The 18,034-nt window shown below is 50.4% G+C and overlaps 1 protein-coding gene across 2 annotated transcripts in view; it reads left to right on the top strand.

Moving 5' to 3' along the window:
- Positions 1-18,034, top strand: part of bsnb (bassoon (presynaptic cytomatrix protein) b) — a 147,207-nt gene that overhangs the window by 40,830 nt on the left and 88,343 nt on the right. For both annotated transcript variants that reach the window (XM_041887189.2, XM_045222991.1), the window contains exon 3: positions 6,565-7,569. In XM_041887189.2, the coding sequence (XP_041743123.2) occupies positions 6,565-7,569 (1,005 nt within the window). The remainder of the gene's footprint in view (positions 1-6,564; positions 7,570-18,034) is intronic.

The following is an 18,034-nucleotide window of genomic DNA, read 5'->3' as shown; positions in this document are numbered from 1 at the left end:
GGAGGGGAGCAGGCGGCGGGTCAGAACTCCTCCGAGCGGTCCGAGTGAATCTCCTCATCCTCAGAAGGAGCTGGAGGGTCACGGTCGGGAGACAGGACAGGCACTGAGACAGGAGCAGGGCGGGCCGGACGGCTAGGAACCCCTCTTGGACGGCCCCTACGGATTGCAGGCTGATCAGGATGTAGTCGGTGGAAGTCAGTGATAAGGGTCCGGTCCACTATCCTCCTGGCCGGGATCCAGGTCCTCTCCTCTGGACCATATCCCTCCCAATCAACGAGGTACTGGAGACCCCTACCCCTTCGCCTAGAGCGGAGCAGCCGCCGGACGGTGAAGACAGGACCGCCATCTACGAGGCGCGGAGGAGGTGGCGCCGGAGCTGCAGGGACCAGGGGACTTTCATGGACCGGCTTGACCTTGGAGACGTGGAAGGTGGGGTGGACCCGCATGGAAGCGGGCAACTGAAGTCGGACCGCCGTTGGACTGATGACTTTCTGCACAGGAAAAGGACCAATGAAGCGAGGGGCCAGCTTTCGTGATACAACCCGCAGCGGCAGATCCCGGGCAGACAGCCAGACCTTCTGACCAACCCGGTAAGTAGGTGCTGGGGTCCTCCGTCGGTTGGCACCGACGGCGTAGCTGGTTCCAGACTTCAGGAGCACAGTGCGAGCCTGGGCCCAAGTGCGGCGGCAGCGGCGGGCATACGCAAGAGCAGACGGACAGGTGGCATCCGCCTCCTGGCTGGCAAACAGTGGAGGTTGATACCCGTAGACACACTGAAAGGGGGAGAGCCCGGTGGAGGAACTGGTGAGTGAATTATGGGCATATTCCACCCAGAGCAGGTGTTGAGCCCAGGCCCGGGGATTTTGGGAAGCCACACACCTCAGTGCCTTCTCCAGCTCCTGGTTCATGCGTTCAGTCTGGCCGTTTGACTGCGGGTGGAATCCAGACGATAGGCTGGCGGTGGCCCCAAGGAGATGACAGAACTCCTTCCAAAAGGTTGCTGAGAATTGCGGGCCCCGGTCTGACACTATATCCTGGGGTAGGCCATGGATACGAAACACATGTTCCAGGACCACCTGGGAGGTCTCTTTAGCAGAGGGTAGTTTGGGAAGGGGCACGAAGTGGGTCATCTTACTAAAGCGGTCAACAATGGTAAGGATGACTGTGTGTCCGTCAGAGGGCGGAAGGCCCGTAACAAAGTCCAGTGAAACGTGGGACCAGGGCCTCTTGGGTATGAGTAGGGGTTGCAGCAACCCAGCAGGAGGCTGGTTGGGAGTCTTGTTTCGGTTACAAGTGGGACAAGCTCGGATGAATTCTCGGACATCCCGTCTCATCCCCCGCCACCAGAACCGCTGGCGGACCAGATGAAGGGTGCGAGTGATGCCGGGATGACAGGCCAGACGGGATTCGTGCCCCCACTGAATCACAGGTGACCTGAGATTTGCTGGAACAAACAGACGGTTGGGGGCGCTGGTGCTTGGACCTGGCTGGTCCCGAAGAGCCTCCATGACCTGCTTCTCGATCTCCCAGGTGAGGGCCGCTACGACCAAGTGGCTGGGAAGAATGGGAGCTGTCATGGCGGTGGTCTCGTCCTTCTGAAACATCCGGGAAAGAGCATCAGGTTTGATGTTGCGAGATCCCGGGCGGTAGGAGAGCGTGAAATTGAAGCGCGTAAAGAACAGAGACCACCGCTGTTGACGGGAGTTCAGCCTCCTGGCTGTTTGGATATACTCCAGGTTCTTGTGGTCTGTCCACACTACGAATGGTTCCTTTGACCCCTCTAACCAGTGCCGCCATTCTTCAAGGGCGAGCTTGACAGCCAACAGCTCGCGGTTCCCAATGTCGTAGTTGCATTCGGCAGGGGTTAGCCGACGGGAGTAGAAGGCACAGGGGTGCATCTTGCCATCCTCAGCTGCTCTTTGAGAAAGCACTGCACCCACTCCCACGTCCGAAGCATCTACCTCCACCACAAACTGCCTTGCTGCATCTGGCATCTGGAGGATGGGAGCAGAAGTGAAACATGTCTTGAGGATATTGAAGGCCTTATCAGCAGCTGATGTCCATTGGTACGGTTGTTTAGTGCTGGTTAGCGCCGTGAGGGGTGCAGCCACTGTGCTATAGTTTCTGATGAATCTCCTATAAAAGTTGGCAAAGCCCAGGAACTGTTGCAACTTCTTCCGAGACTCAGGAACTGGCCAGGAAGTGACAGCCGACACCTTCGTGAGATCCATCTGAATGCTGCCCTCGGTCACCACATACCCCAGGAATGAAACGGTCTTGGCATGGAACTCGCACTTCTCTGCCTTCACGAAAAGAGAGTTCTCCAGCAGGCGGCGCAGGACCAACCGGACGTGGTGCGTGTGTTCTGACAGAGTCTTTGAGAATATTAAAATATCGTCAAGGTACACAAATACGAACGTATTTAGCATGTCCCTGAGGATATCATTCACTAGGGCTTGAAAAACTGCTGGGGCATTGGTGAGGCCGAAGGGCATGACGAGATATTCATAGTGGCCGGTTGGTGTGTTGAACGCTGTCTTCCATTCGTCTCCCTCCCTCATCCGCACCAGATGGTAGGCATTGCGAAGGTCCAGCTTAGTGAATACAGTGGCTCCCTGCAGCAGTTCGAAGGCAGACGAAAGTAAGGGCAGTGGGTAGCGATTCTTAACCGTGATGTCGTTCAGACCCCGGTAATCTATGCATGGACGAAGAGAACCGTCCTTCTTGCCGACAAAGAAGAATCCCGCTCCTGCGGGGGAAGACGACGGTCTAATTATCCCGGAGGCAAGAGAGTCATTAATGTAGTCCTCCATGGCCTTTCTTTCCGGGGCTGACAGTGAATACAGACGACCCTTGGGAGGTGCTGTGCCAGGCAGGAGATCAATCGCGCAGTCATAGGGTCTGTGTGGGGGGTAGAGATGTCGCCTTGGATTTGTTGAACACCTCTTTCAGGCTGTGGTAACAGGCCGGAACATTGGATATGTCGGAGGTAGCGCTAGATCCTTCCCCGGTGAACGGGCAGGGTGGCCCCCTTAAACAGGTCTGGTGACAACTCCTTCCCCACTCACGGACTGTTCCTGTCTCCCAGTCGATGTGGGGGTTGTGCTGACGGAGCCACGGGTATCCAAGAATGAGTGGTTGGCCAGGTGAGTGTAGGAGGTGAAACTGGATGGACTCCTGGTGGTTTCCTGACAGCAGGATTGTCACAGGGGCGGAGATATGAGTGACAGTGCCAAGATGATGCCCATCCAGGGCTCGTGCAGGAATGGGTTGTGTCAGTTGATGATGGTTCACGCCCAGTTGCTGTGCAAGCTCAGGGTCCATGATGTTTGCTTCGGCCCGGAATCCACAAGGGCGGCCAATGTATGAGTCTTGTCAGAAAGCTGAAGGCGGAGATGAAGCAGGGTCTTTCGGATGGAGGGAGACTGAAGGCTTGTTGAGCTCACCCGGATCTCCCCTACACCTGGTGAGCTGCGGCTTTTGCCGGACAAGTAGCGACACGGTGATTCTCGCCACCACAGTAGAGGCAAAGGTTGGAGCTTAGACGGCGCCGACGCTCCTCGGGAGTCAGAGAGGCACGGCCAATCTCCATGGGCTCAGGCTGATTGAGTTGGCTATGGGACTTGACAGGCAGGGGCTGGACAGAAGCGGTATCGACCCGAGTACGGATGGCAGGTTGACTGAGACGGCCCTTCTCCCTCCTCCGGGTCTGTATACGGCGGTCAATGCGAACGGCAAGGTCAATGGCGGCATCAAGCGTTGAGGGCGGGTCATGGGAAACAAGCTCGTCCTTGATATAGTCCGCCAGGCTATGGAGGAAGGCTTGCACCAGTGCCTCTGGGTTAAACGAGCTTTGACTGGCCAGGGTACGAAAGTCAATGGAGAAGTCTGCCACTGTCCGATTGCCCTGACGGATGGTGAGCAGAGCTTGTGACGCTTCGGCTGTTGGCGAGCCTAGGTCAAAGACCTTTAACATCTCCTCCTCAAAGGCACTGAAGGAGGCACAGGCTGGGGTTTGCCGGTCGAATTCGCCGTTCCCCACAACCGAGCTCGACCGGTGAGATGTGTGATGACATACCCCACCTTGGCTCCCTCTGTTGAGAAAGTCCTGGGCTGTAGTGCAAACTGGATTCGGCAGCTGCTCAAGAATGGTCTTACTTGCTTCTGGTTGCCATCAAAACGTTCCGGGTTCCCAATCCTTGGTTCAGGAGCGTGGGGATCTGGTGGCAGCACTGCCGGGCCTGCAGCATTGGGACCTCCAGCGGAGGGATGAAGGAGTATCGGTGGTACAGGAACAAAAGGACCAGGGGGGTGCAGGTGGAGTAGCCGGGCTTGAGAGTAGTTGCAGGGCTTGGGCTAGCTGTTGTTGCTGCAGTTGGAACTGTTGTTGCTGCTGGTTGAATCGCTGGAGAAGGGAAGCGATGTCGCCAGCCATCCGATTTATGTCTCCCTCAGAGCGTTCCAGTCGCTGTAGGGCAGTCCTCTCTGGCTCTTCCTCCATCGTGGTCAGGGAGTGCGCTGGGTCCATGATGGTCAGATCGTTCTGTCACGAACAGAAGAGGACCCAAGAGCGCAAGTTCAAATTCAGAGTTCTTTATTCAAGGTTACAGGCGGGAAGAGGAGTCCCAGGGGTGTCAGGGGTCTTTCAGGGTCCTCCTGTGGGTACCTGTGCTCCGGGGGTCACCAAATGTCCGGGGGTGTCCAGTCCAGAAGTGCTTAGTGTGTGTGTTCCCCAGTGATGGAGCGGCGTATCGGGCTGAGGGTGGTGAAACGTCTGGGCACGCTCATCTGGTGGTCGGAGACCTGGGGGAACACACACACAACAGCAATATGAATGGCAGGCAGAAGTACTGATCAGGGCTGGGCAAATATCGTGGTGAGAGACAGAAGGCAGAAACGAGTTACCGGAGGGGCTGAAGATCGGAGAGTAGTCGAGGTCCAGAAGGCAGGTTGGGATAGACGGGGCAGTAGAACAAGGAGGCAGTCAAGAAAGGATCGGTATCACAAACAGGAGTCAGAGCGCAGACAGGCAGGTTACTGGTCCGGGTTTGAAGACGATCTGACAGGGCTTGGCTGAAAACCAGGGCTTGATATACTGGGAGAGGTAGTGGGGAAATGCAGTTCAGCTGGCAGAGTAATTAGAACAGAGTGAGGCAAGGTGAGGATGGTGAGTGGGAAATGCAGTGCAGCTGGCCAGGTAACAAGAGCAGAGCAGGGCAGGTGGAGCTAGTTAGGCTGAGTAGAGAGAGGGAGGTGAGCAGAGTGGAAGATAATTGAATGCAATTAATGTTGCTACCAGGGAGAGAGAGTGCTCATGACAGCAAACAATGCAATTATCACAACACATAGGTTGTAATATGGCTTTTTTTTCTGGATTGGCTTCCCCAGTGATTTTACCCACACACCGCTACTGATTAAATGAAAGATCTAGTCTGAAAATGTTGTCCTCTCAAATCATACTTTGTTGATGTAACAGGGATGTCTGGGAAGACGGGGCCTTTCTTTTTTTGCATTGTGTGTGTTTGTGTTTGTGTTTGTGTTTGTGTGTGTGTGTGTGTGTGTGTGTGTGTGTGTGTGTGTGTGTGTGTGTGTGGCTGGCTGGCTCCGTTTGTAGAGCATGGTGCTTGCGACGTCAAGAATCGTTGGTTCGATTCGTGCTGGGCCACCCATACGAAAAATATATGCACGCATGACTATAAGTCGCTTTGGATAAAAGCTAAATGCTAAATGGCATATATTACTAGTAAACATTATTAGTATGGTTTGTGAGTGAAACTAGGGGCCACATGGTTCTGCGTTCTAAAGGTCAGAGTTGAAGACCACACCCTCCATGTCCCCTGTTCCCGCGCCATGATGCCAATTACCAACCAGGTCTATGGGCCGGGATAGATGGTGGGAGAAGGAGAGGGAGAGTGGGGGAGAGGTGGGTGTCACTCCCATCTTGTTACAGTATCTGCCTGATGAAGAGGGAGTAAGGAGAAGGAGAGAGAGAAGCTGGGAGAAAGAGAGACAGTGAAGAAGGATGAAGACATGAAAGGCAAAGTGAGGAAGAGAGTAGCGAGGAGAGAAAGACTGAGACAAGACAGCGTGAGAGAGGGCAGAAGGTGATAGATCCCATGCCATGTGTCAGTAAACTTACATCATCATTTATCAGCCCTGCTGTTTACCAACAAGATGCTCCTAGTGAGGCAAGCCAAGGTGTATCAAACTTCTCAGAGTAGGAGTGCTGATTTAGGATCAGTTCTGCTTTTTAGATCGCATTTTACGGACAGGGGGACCTGACCCTAGATCAGCACTCCCACTCTGAGACGCTTGATACATACAGCCCCAGTTCTCTTGCTCAATGTATATTTGACATATGATTTCTGCAATTTGTTCCTTACAAACATCCATCGATTAGCTATAATGTTTTCAGAAATGGATGTATTGATTTTTGTTAATAACACCAATCAGGTAACGCTCAATCATTTTAGTGAATTCAGTTGGTGACACTGGGTATGTATAGTAGTCTGTATAGATATCTCTTGCTAATACTGTTTTATTTCTTCTTTATTGCTACCGTAGGTCCAGGAGTGGCTGTGTCTGAACTGCCAGATGCAGAGAGCTTTGGGAATGGACATGGAGACACCTCGCTCCAAGAGCCAGCAGCAGATTCACTCTCCGTCTCACCAAGCCAAACCAGAGCCCATCTCTGAATCTCAAACTCAGCCCCCACCCCAGCCCCAGGCCCAACCTCAGCCCCAGCCCCAAGCCCCACCTAAGGCACAGCCTCTAACCCAGCACCAGGCTCCGACACAGGCCCAGCCCCCACCGGGCCCTAACAGACAGACTGGTCCAGGCCCGGGACAGACCCCTCAGCAGCAGAGAGGTACAGGGGGCCCTGCTCCAGCCCAGGGCCAGGGTCAAGGTGGGGCTCGTCTCCCCCCAGGGGCCGTCCCTCTCCCAGGCATGGCCAAAGCCCCGTCCCAGCCTGACCTCCGTGGCTCCCCTGCCCACCAGCCCCTGCCCCTCCGCCAGGACCACACACGCAGCGCAGGGAGCTCCCCGTCCCGCCAGCCCCCACCCCCGGCCTCCGCCCCCGAGCAGACCTTTGGGAAGCTGTTTGGAGGCTTCGGTGGCTTCGGTGCCTCCCTCCTCAACCAGGCCAGCACCCTCATATCAGATAACCCAGTAGCTGCTCCGCCTCAGCCCCAACAGCTCCCCAAACCTGCCCCCAAACCAGCCGGACCCCAGGGACCTGCAGCTGGGGCTGGGAAACCACTAGGACCCCATACTGGCCAACAGGGACCCCAAGCACCCCAACAGGGACCCCACGCTCCCCAACAGGGACCCCACGCTCCCCAACAGGGACCCCACGCTCCCCAACAGGGACCCCACGCTCCCCAACAGGGACCCCACGCTCCCAAACAGGGACACCCCCAGCAGCAGGCCAAAGGTGTCTGCTGTCCCCTGTGTAAGACCAGTCTCAACGTGGGGGTGACGGCCGAGCCACCCAACTACAACACCTGCACCCAGTGTCACGCCCAAGTCTGCAACATGTGTGGATTCAACCCTGCACCACATCTGGAGGTAAGAGCGGTCTAATCTCTAATCATCGAAGTCTTCAGTTGGTTGTGGTTTCCCTTCCTGTGTGTGGGTGTGTGAGTGTGTTTGTGGGTGTGTGTGAGAGGGTGATACAATGCTTTGTGTGAGGAATGTGGGTGGATTTGATCAGGTCTGAATAAGGGCCAAGTGCCCTGTGATAAAACTGGGCCATCTGTGGTGAAATAGATGATAGAATAGTTTATGGATGTGTTTCTCTAAAAATGCCATGTCATAGTGCAATAGAATATGTTTCACTCTGGCTGCCCTAGTCTTTCTTGGTCTTTCTTAAACCTGCGTTTTACTAAAGCATTCCAATGGGTGTGGGTCAGGGGCATTACTCTTCTATACATCTGGGTTGTATTCATTAGGCACCAAACGAAAGAAAACAGGCTGAAACAGGGAGGGACAACTTCAACTTGTCTAGTAAGCAACACTTATTTTTGTTTTCTGTTGCAAAACGTTTTCCGTTGCATGCCCTAATGAATACAAACCCTGGTTTATTGGGCACTCTTCCTGCTGCTTCCTGTCTGTCTCTAGTAATCAGGTGGGATTGTGTCACACCAGAAGTGATGCCCTGTGACTCACAACAGTCCCCCCTGTGGTGGAAAGGGAGATTTAGGTTGTGTCCCAAATAGCACCCTATTCCCGATGTAGTGCACTAGTTTTGACCAGGGCCAATGGGAAATAGGATGCCATTAGGGACATAGACATGGCCAATAAAACTAAATTGGGTTTGATCCTTTCGGAGTAATAGATGACTAATATCAATGAGTCATAATGAAAGACCTATGGTGCTCCACAGGGCAGTGTGAGTGACTCACCCCTTTAACCCTCTTAACCCACGGTTGTAAAAATGCAACGCTGCCTAGATTGCATCCTGTACCGGTCCTAAACTAAAAAATCTGGTCAAACACTACCTAGTTCATCTCCCTAGACCCAGATGTATCTCTTAGTAGTATTTGGTGTGTGCCAGGATGATTATTATGTCATCAGTAGCCTCTGAAACATTAGAAAAATGGCCACTCATCTGAGATCACACTGGTCTCCTACACCAGCATACTGTATGTTGGTAGCCATCCATGCAAGTACATGACTTGACCTTTTTTTTTTTCTCTAAGATGTAGTGATTATGTAGATGTATTTATTTATTTAGAAACAAACATTCTGAGCTAGAGGTAGTTTTATAGGTATTGCAAAAATGCATCATTGCGCTTAAAGGGTTGCAAAACTGAGACATGGGGCCACATTCATATGTTGATGGTCAAGTAAGAGAGATTGTTTCCCTTCCAAATAATGCAAATATGGAAAATGAAATGCTTCAGGAGTAACGTTGATGTTTCCCCTACATATCAAAATAATGTGGTTTATGAGGTTAGAATACTGCCATTGACGACCATTAATTTTATGGTGAAGAAGGTTATCTCTCCAAGTTAAACTAGAAAGGACAACCAAATATTACAAAAAATAAGTTAAATGTTCTCCATACATAGAAAACCCACAAAATAGTTGATCCTTCAAAAACATGAATTTGATAGCAAAATACTAACATTTGGATAGATCAAGTTGATCAATTTAGCTATTTCAGACAAAATATTACCTCATTTTAGATGTATATACCAGAGGACAATATTTTCCATCACATGTCAATGCTCTTGATCCATTTTGATGTGATAATAAAAAAAAAGGTCTAATTTGTCCAACCATTGAAGCTCAATGGTGCATTTTTTCTAAGTTTACATACAATTATTCTACAAACTTGAAATTCAGAAATTGTATTATTTTCATAATCAGAGGCCTATTAGAAGTATTTCTGAAGGGTAATACATTTTTATCCTCATTTGGATTTATGCTTGGGTCTCACAGGGTTAAAGGTGCACCCCGTGATTCTTTCCAATAGAACCAAAAAAAGCTGCTCGTTAGAACAGAGGCTCGTTAGGCTTTCAGGCCAATCAGGAGTCAGGCCAATCATGGATCTTAATTATGCAAATCAGGCCCAATTGAATGATGGCAGTAATAACAAGATTAGTGGCCGGTGTTGGGCTTTTTATGGGCCTGCCTTGTCGTCCATCTAGCTGCCAGTAGCAATGGCTCTGGCCAATTATAGATAGATAGATCGTTATGGAAACACGGCGATATTGTTTGTCAGGCGCTGCTTTGATGCCTGGGTGGATTCAGAAGCAGCTGAACAAGCCGAGCCGAGAAGTTTTATGAGATGTCCAAAGAGTACAGAAAGTTTCAGAGTGATGTGATGAGATGTATCTCTGTGGTGTTATATAACTCTATGGCAGCAGCAGTCTGAAACCTGTGTGTTTGTTTGAAGATTGCATCAACAGACTAGGTTTTGTTTGGGCTCTATAGTGCCAAATTCTGATGTGAATGTAATTGGTACAATGCCTGTGTCTAATGATATCTGCAGGTTTGTTGGTAAGGGCTAGAGAACTGTGGAAGGAGAGTGCTGATTCTTCTGTATGCTTCCTCTTCTATCACACATAAACACTCTCCCTCCTTTTTCCTTCCTCACCCTCTTTCCTGTTCTGGCTGTAGGCTAACCCTCTCTTGATCCCTCCCTCCCTCCAGGTGGATTTGTGGCCTCTTTCTTTCTTTCTTTCTTTCTTTCTTTCTTTCTTTCTTTCTTTCTTTCTTTCTTTCTTTCTTTCTTTCTTTCTTTCTTTCTTTCTTTCTTTCTTTCTTTCTTTCTTTCTTTCTTTCTTTCTTTCTTTCTTTCTTTCTTTCTTTCTTTCTTTCTTTCTTTCTTTCTTTCTTTCTTTCTTTCTTTCTTTCTTTCTTTCTTTCTTTCTTTCTTTCTTTCTTTCTTTCTTTCTGGGTGTGGCTTTAATTGGTTTAATGCATGGGGAAAGGAGGAGAAGAGCACCGCCACAGCACTAGACAGCTCCTATAGGCCAAACTTGGTCCTGCCCCCCCCCCCATGTGGACGTTTTGGTTTTTGCCCTAGCACTACACAGCTGATTCAAATGACCAACTAATTCATCATCAAGCTTTGATTATTCAATCTGCTGTGTAGTGGAACCTGCTCTAGCCAACCCACATTCAGCCCCACTGCAATACACAGCTCCTCCAGCCAACCCAAATTCAGCCACACACAACATAGGACAGCTCCTATAGCCATCCCACATTCAGCACCACGTCACCAGACAGCTCCTTTAGCCAACCAGCATCCAGCACAACACCATTGGACAGGTTCTCTAGCCCAGTGGTTCTCAAACCTCTCCTCGGGGACCCCCAGACGGTTGACAATTTTGTTGTAGCCCTGGACTAACTCACCTGATTCACCTATTCAAGGACTTTATGATTAGTTGACAAGTTAAATCAGGTGTGCTAGCTCTGGAATATATCAAATACATGGAATGGCTGGGGGTCCCTGAGGAGAGGTTTGAGAACCACTGCTCTAGCCAACCCATATTCCCCTCTGGTCTAGCAGGTGCTGCCTTTGACCATTCAGAACCTTTCACAGCTTGTGTCTACATTTAAGTGGGACCTCTGTAGACCAATCAGTGGATTACATGGTGTACTCTACAATACATTGTCTCATTGCATACAGGCTTAGGCATTGTGATCTGTCATTGTGTTTGTGTGTATTTGTGTGTCAGGTTATTATAATAAGTCTAATCTCTCATGGGCAGATGCACATAACATAACTGGTATCATAGCATTTGTCAGATGCAACAACAAAATGAGGAACTTTGTTCCGGTGCGCAGATTTTTCATCACTGGTCATTTAGACAAATCACGATTTTGCAGGTGTTAAGATCTTTCGAATTTCGGAAGGGGAGGGAACACTTGGCCCATAGACATGCCTGTAACTTGCAAAGAGAGAGGGTGGAACTCTTCATTCCACTTCCGCTCCTCGTTCTAGTATATCTTCTAACACTGGCGCAATTATGCAACCTTTTCTGGGTGACCGAGATTATAATAAATCTGTGTTTGGTCACAGGGTGCCGAATCCTAACTTGGCCTGCACTCTTTACCCATACATTATATAAATAATACATTGACGTCAATGGAATATTTGTGTGTGGATCTCAAGTGAGTGTAGCCCTGCTAGTGTTTATGTGTGCGTTCCCAATGGCACCCTATTCCCTATTGTGTACTACTTTTGACAAGAGCCCTATGCTAACCCTATGTGTTTGTCCATCTGCGTTGTGAGCTAGGAGCTACTGCATGTATCGGCATGCACTCAGTAACTGAGATTAATCTATACATAAGAGTGGAAAGGAATCATTACTGTGACCATGGCTTTTGAAGAAAACCAGGAAATCTTTACACTCTTAGAGAAAAGGGTTCCAAAAGGGTTATTTGACTGTCCCCATAGGAGAACCCTTTTTGGTTCCAGGTAGAACCCCTTTTGGTTCCAGGTAGAACTCTTTTGGGTTCCATGTAGAACCCTCTGTGTAAAGGGCTCTACATGGAACTCAAAATGGTTCTACCTGGAACCAAAAAGTGTTCTTCAAAGGGTTCTCTTATGGGGACAGCCGAAGAACCCTTTTAAGTTCTAGATAGCACCTTTTTTTCTAAGAGTGTAGGTTAGAAAATGTGTGATTATTTATGGGATTACAATGTATCTCAGCCCTATGAGAGCCATAATGCATAATTCATTGCCATTGAATATATGGACTGTACTGTACTGTATATCAATAGCTCACATGTTAATCTGTACAGTTTGCTGAAAAGAGAGACAGTGTGAGAGAGAGAGAGAGAGCATGGAAGTGAGAGATGGCGTGAGGGAGAAAAAGAAAGTGCAAGACAGGGGATAATGAGTGGGCGGAGAGAGAGAGGGATTTTACAGGTAACTGCCAAAATAAAGGAAACACCAACATAAAGTGTCTTAATAGGGTGCTGGGCCACCACGAGCCAGAACAGCTTCAATGCACCTTCACATAGATTCTACAAGTTTGGAGAAATTCCATAATTTGGTGTTTTGTTGATGGTGGTGGAAAACACAGTCTCAGGTGCCACTGCAGAATCTCCCATAAGTGTTTGATTGGGTTGAGATCTTCAGAGACGGCCATGGCATATGGTTTACATCGTTTTCATGCTCACCAAACCATTCAGTCACCACCCATGGACTGTGGATGAGGGCATTGTCATCTTATGGGGGCATAGCGATGGTAGCCAAAATAATGGCCAACATTTTAATACATGACCTAGCATTTTTATACATGACCCTAAGCTTGATGTGATGTTAATTGCTTAATTAACTCAGAAACCACACCTGTGTGGAAGCACCTGCTTTCAAAATTCTTTGTATTGCTCATTTACTCAAGTGTTTCCTTTATTTTGTCAGTTACCTGAATTTTACAGCAGCATATGTGATTCACATCAATCAGAGCTGTGGGATTTCTATGGGTCTCTAGTGAATAACATGTCCTTGTGAGCGTGTGTGTTAGTTACTTCCCCAATGCTGGCTTTCAGAGGAGATTATTCTAGTGTATTCTATATTATTCCATCGTATTCTATATTGTTCATTGTTCCTCTGGTTGTACAGGTATATAGAACAACATAAACTGTCTGGTTTTTTCTACTGGTGTGTGAGCAGACTGGTCTAATTTACATCTGGGTCTAAAGGGAGTTGGTGGTGTGTGGGTATTATCGCTCCTTGGTGTGTGTGTGTGTGATTGCGTTTTTATCAGATTTCCTGACATTTATACAAATGTAAAATGCCACAGAGCACTGCGAACACTGTCTACAAAAGACAGACCATCTGATAGAAAACAATGTGTTTGTGGTCGTGCAGGCAGGTGTGTCTGTGTGTCTGTGTGTCTGTGTGTCTGTGTGTGTGTGTGTGCGTGTGTGTGTGCGTGCATAGGAGTGTGAAGCTTTCTCCTCCTGTGTCTAAGGCTGCGTCCCAATGGCACCCTATTCCCTATATGGTGCACTACATTTGACATGAGCCCATAGAGCACTCGTCAAAAGTCATGCACTATAATATATAATATAATATAATATGCCATTTAGCAGATGCTTTTATCCAAAGCGACTTACAGTCATGCGTGCATACATTTTTTTTTTGTGTATGGGTGGTCCCGGGGATTGAACCCACTACCTTGGCGTTACAAGCGCCGTGCTCTACCAGCTGAGCTACAGAGGACCACTAAATAGGGAAGAGGGTGCCATTTGGGACGCAGCCTTAGATTGTCCTCAGAGCTGATTGTTACATCTAGAATAGAGAATGTTACTTTGACTCAAATGACTATGATTATAGATGTCAGCCCTTATACTTCAAGTCGATATTCACATCATAATAAGGAATTCCCCTCAACTACGTTCACAAATTGGGGAAAACAAACATTTTTTCCAATTGACCTCCATGGTAAAAGAGCTAACGTCGTCGTCGATTGTTTTATACAGAAATAACAAAACATGCTGAAAAGCTGCTGTGTTGTTCAATGTAACCAGGTAAAAAATCCCGACCTACGGTTCGCAATGCTCCCACGTAGGGAAATCGAGCTTGCGAGAAGAGCCCTGTGGCTTCACGCTATTTGGTGTGGGAAATGTGGGGACCTGGTGTCCAAGTAGGGTACATGTAGGTAGGTGTGTGGAAAACATTTAATCACAGGTAAGATATTTAACTTGTTTAGTATAGTCCATTTATAACTCCACTCACTACTAGCTGTATAGTTTGTTTGTGTTGTTGGTCTTGGCTAGCTTAATGTTCCGGTCGTTAGTGTCACGATGCTGTGTCTAGGTGTGGTGTAGAATCAGGCGCAGGCAGCAGAGGATAAGTCCAACAAGACTTTACTTAAGCACAAAAATATATCCAAAACAGCCCGGAGGCAAAAGGACGCACACAGGCGTAAATGCGAGCGCACACACAGGTGCGTAAACTCTCCTAACAAACAAGGAGGAAGCATAGGAAAATAGCGTACCGACACGGGTAGCGCAACCACGACACGAACAATTACACACAACACTAACCTAACAACAAGGAAACTAAATAGGGTGCTAAATGAGACCTAACACAAAACAGGTGTGACTAACAGACAAAACCAAACAAACAAGAAACATAGAGCGGTGGCAGCTAGAACTCCGGAGACGACGACCGGCGAAACCCGCCCGAACAAGGAGGAGGAGCCGCCTCGGCCGAAACCGTGACAGTACCCCCCCCTTGACGCGCGGCTCCAGCCGCGCGCCGCCTCCGGCCTCGGGGACGACCAGGGGGACGCGGAGCAGGGCGCGTAGGATGACCACGATGGAATTCGGTCATCAGGGACGGATCCAGAATGTCCCTCCTTGGCACCCAGCACCGCTCCTCCGGACCGTACCCCTCCCACTCCACGAGATATTGGAGACCCCCCATCCGGCGTCTCCGAATCCAGGATGGTCCGAACCGTGTACGCCGGAGCCCCCTCGATGTCCAACGGGGGCGGAGGAGTCTCCTCAATCTCAAAGTCCTGGAGTGGACCAGCTACCACCGGCCTGAGGAGAGACACATGGAACGAGGGGTTAATATTCTTGTAATCAATAGGTAGTTCTAACCTGTAACTCACCTCGTTCAATCTCCTCAGGACTTTAAAAGGCCCACAAACCGCCGACCCAGCTTCCGGCAGGGCAGGCGGAGGGGCAGGTTTCTGGTTGAGAGCCAGACTCGATCTCCAGGTGCGTACACTGGCCCCTCACTGCGGTGTAGGTCGGCGCTCGTCTTCTGTCGACGTATGGCACGCTGCAGATGGACGTGTGCAGCGTCCCACGTCTCCCTCCGAGCGCCGCACCCACTCATCCACAGCGGGGGCCTCGATCTGGCTCTCATGCCATGGTGCCAGAACCGGCTGGTACCCTAATACACACTGAAAAGGGGTTAGTTGGGTGGAGGAGTGGCGGAGAGAGTTCTGTGCCATCTCGGCCCAGGGCACATATCTCGCCCACTCCTCCGGCCGGCCCTGACAATATGACCTCAGAAACCTACCCACATCCTGGTTGACTCGTTCAACCTGCCCATTACTCTCCGGGTGGTAACCCGAGGTAAAGGCTCACCGAGACCCCCCAAACGTTCCATAAATGCTCTCCAGACTCTGGAGGTAAACTGGGGGCCTCGATCGGACACTATATCCTCGGGCACCCCGTAATGCCGGAAGACGTGAGTAAATAGAGCCTCAGCGGTCTGTAGGGCCGTAGGAAGACCCGGCATGGGAAGGAGACGACAGGCCTTCGAGAACCGATCCACAACGACCAGGATGGTGGTATTCCCCTGTGAGGAGGGAAGATCTGTCACAAAATCCACCGAGAGGTGAGACCAGGGTCGTTGTGGAACGGGCAGGGGCTGTAACTTACCCCTGGGCAAGTGTCTGGGCGCCTTACACTGGGCACACACTGAGCAGGAGGAGACATAAACCCTCACATCCCTGGCTAACGTTGGCCACCAGTACTTCGTACTAAGGCAGTGCACTGTCCGGCCAATACCCGGATGTCCAGAGGAGGGGGACGTGTGAGCCCAATAAATCAGCCGATCCCGGACCTCGAGCGGGACGTACACCCGACCCACCGGACACTGTGGAGGACTAGGCTCGGTGCGTAACGCCCGCTCGATCTCCGCATCGACCTCCCACACCACCGGTGCCACCAGACAAGACTCCGGTAGTATGGGAATGGACTCCACGCACCTCTCCTCCGTGTCATACCGACGGGACAGAGCATCTGCCTTCCGTTCTGGGACCCAGGGATGTAAGTGATCTTGAACACAAACCTGGCGAGAAACATAGTCCATCGAGCCTGGCGAGGATTCAGTCTCCTAGCTGCCCGAATGTATTCCAGGTTACGATGGTCGGTCAGAATGAGGAAAGGGTGCTGAGCCCCCTCAAGCCAATGCCTCCACACCTTTAGGGCCTGTACTACGGCTAACAGCTCCCTGTCCCCTACGTCATAATTCCGCTCCGCCGGACTGAGCTTCTTAGAATAAAAAGCACAGGGGCGGAGCTTAGGTGGTGTACCGGGATCGTTGAGAAAGAACTGCCCCGATACCGGCCTCAGACGCGTCCACCTCAACTTGGAAGGGTAAAGTGGGATCCGGGTGCGCCAACACCGAGCCGAGGTAAACAGGTCCTTCAGTCTCCCAAAAGCCCTGTCCGCCTCAGCTGACCACTGCAAGCGCACCGGACCCCCCTTCAGAAGAGACGTTATGGGAGCTGCCACCTGTCCAAAACCCCCGGATAAACCTCCGGTAGTAATTCGCAAAACCCAAGAACCGCTGCACCTCTTTAACCGTAGTTGGGGTTTGCCAATTACGCACGGCGGACACTCGGTCCACCTCCATTCTCACCCCTGACGCAGACAACTGGTAACCCAAAAAGGAAACTGACTCCTGGAAGAACAGACATTTCTCAGCTTTGACATACAGGTCATGCTCCAACAGTCTCCTCAATACCCTGCGCACCAGGGCTACATGCTCGGCCCGAGTAGCACTGTACACAAGAATATCATCTATGTACACCACTACTCCCTGCGCCTGCATGTCCCGGAAAAGTTCGTCTACAAACGATTGGAAGACTGATGGAGCATTCATTAACCCATATGGCATGACGAGATACTCGTAATGGCCGGAGGTGGTACTAAATGCTGTCTTCCACTCATCGCCCTCCCTAATGCGCACCAAGTTATATGCGCTCCTGAGATCCAATTTTGTGAAGAACCTTGCCCCGTGTAAGGACTCCGTCATGGTCCCAATCAGAGGAAGTGGATAGCTGTACTTCACCGTCACCTGATTGAGACCGCGGTAATCAATACACGGACGCAAACCTCCATCCTTTTTCTTCACAAAAAAGAAGCTCGAGGACGCGGGAGAAGTGGAGGCCCGTATGTATCCCTGTCTCAGAGACTCGGCAATGTAAGTCTCCATTGCCCTTTTCTCCTCCTGTGACAAAGGATACACATGGCTCCGCGGAAGCGCTGCTCCTGTCTGGAGGTCTATCGCACAATCCCCTTGTCTATGAGGCGGCAACTGTGCGGCTCTGGTCTTACTGAACACGAGCGCCAAATCCTCATACTCAGGAGGAATGTGCAGTGCTGGCACCTGGTTCGGACTCTCCACCGAGGTCGCCCCTACGGAAACACCCAGACATAACCCCTCACACTGAGCAGACCACCCTTTAAGAGCCTTCTCTCGCCACGAAATAGTAGGATCATGGGTCATCAACCAGGGAAGCCCCAGTACCACCGGATACGCAGGAGAGTCGATCAGATAGAGTTGAATCGTCTCCTCATGACCCCCCTGCGTCATCATCCTGTGACCTCCCCAATCAACCCAGATCCTAACGGACGACTATCTAGGGCATGTACAGGAAAGGGTTTTTCGACTGGAAGGAGGGGAATCCCTAACTTAACACAGAATCTCCGGTCTACAAAATTCCCAGCTGCGCCTGAATCGACTAGCGCCTTATGCTGGGACCGAGGTGCAACCTGTGGGAAACAAACAGGTAAGGTAATGTGTACGACAGAAAGC

Source organism: Coregonus clupeaformis, chromosome 10 (assembly GCF_020615455.1).
Source record: "Coregonus clupeaformis isolate EN_2021a chromosome 10, ASM2061545v1, whole genome shotgun sequence".
Lineage (NCBI taxonomy): Eukaryota > Metazoa > Chordata > Actinopteri > Salmoniformes > Salmonidae > Coregonus > Coregonus clupeaformis.
Note: the sequence above shows the minus strand (reverse complement) of the source record. Positions and strands in the feature narration are given on the sequence as shown.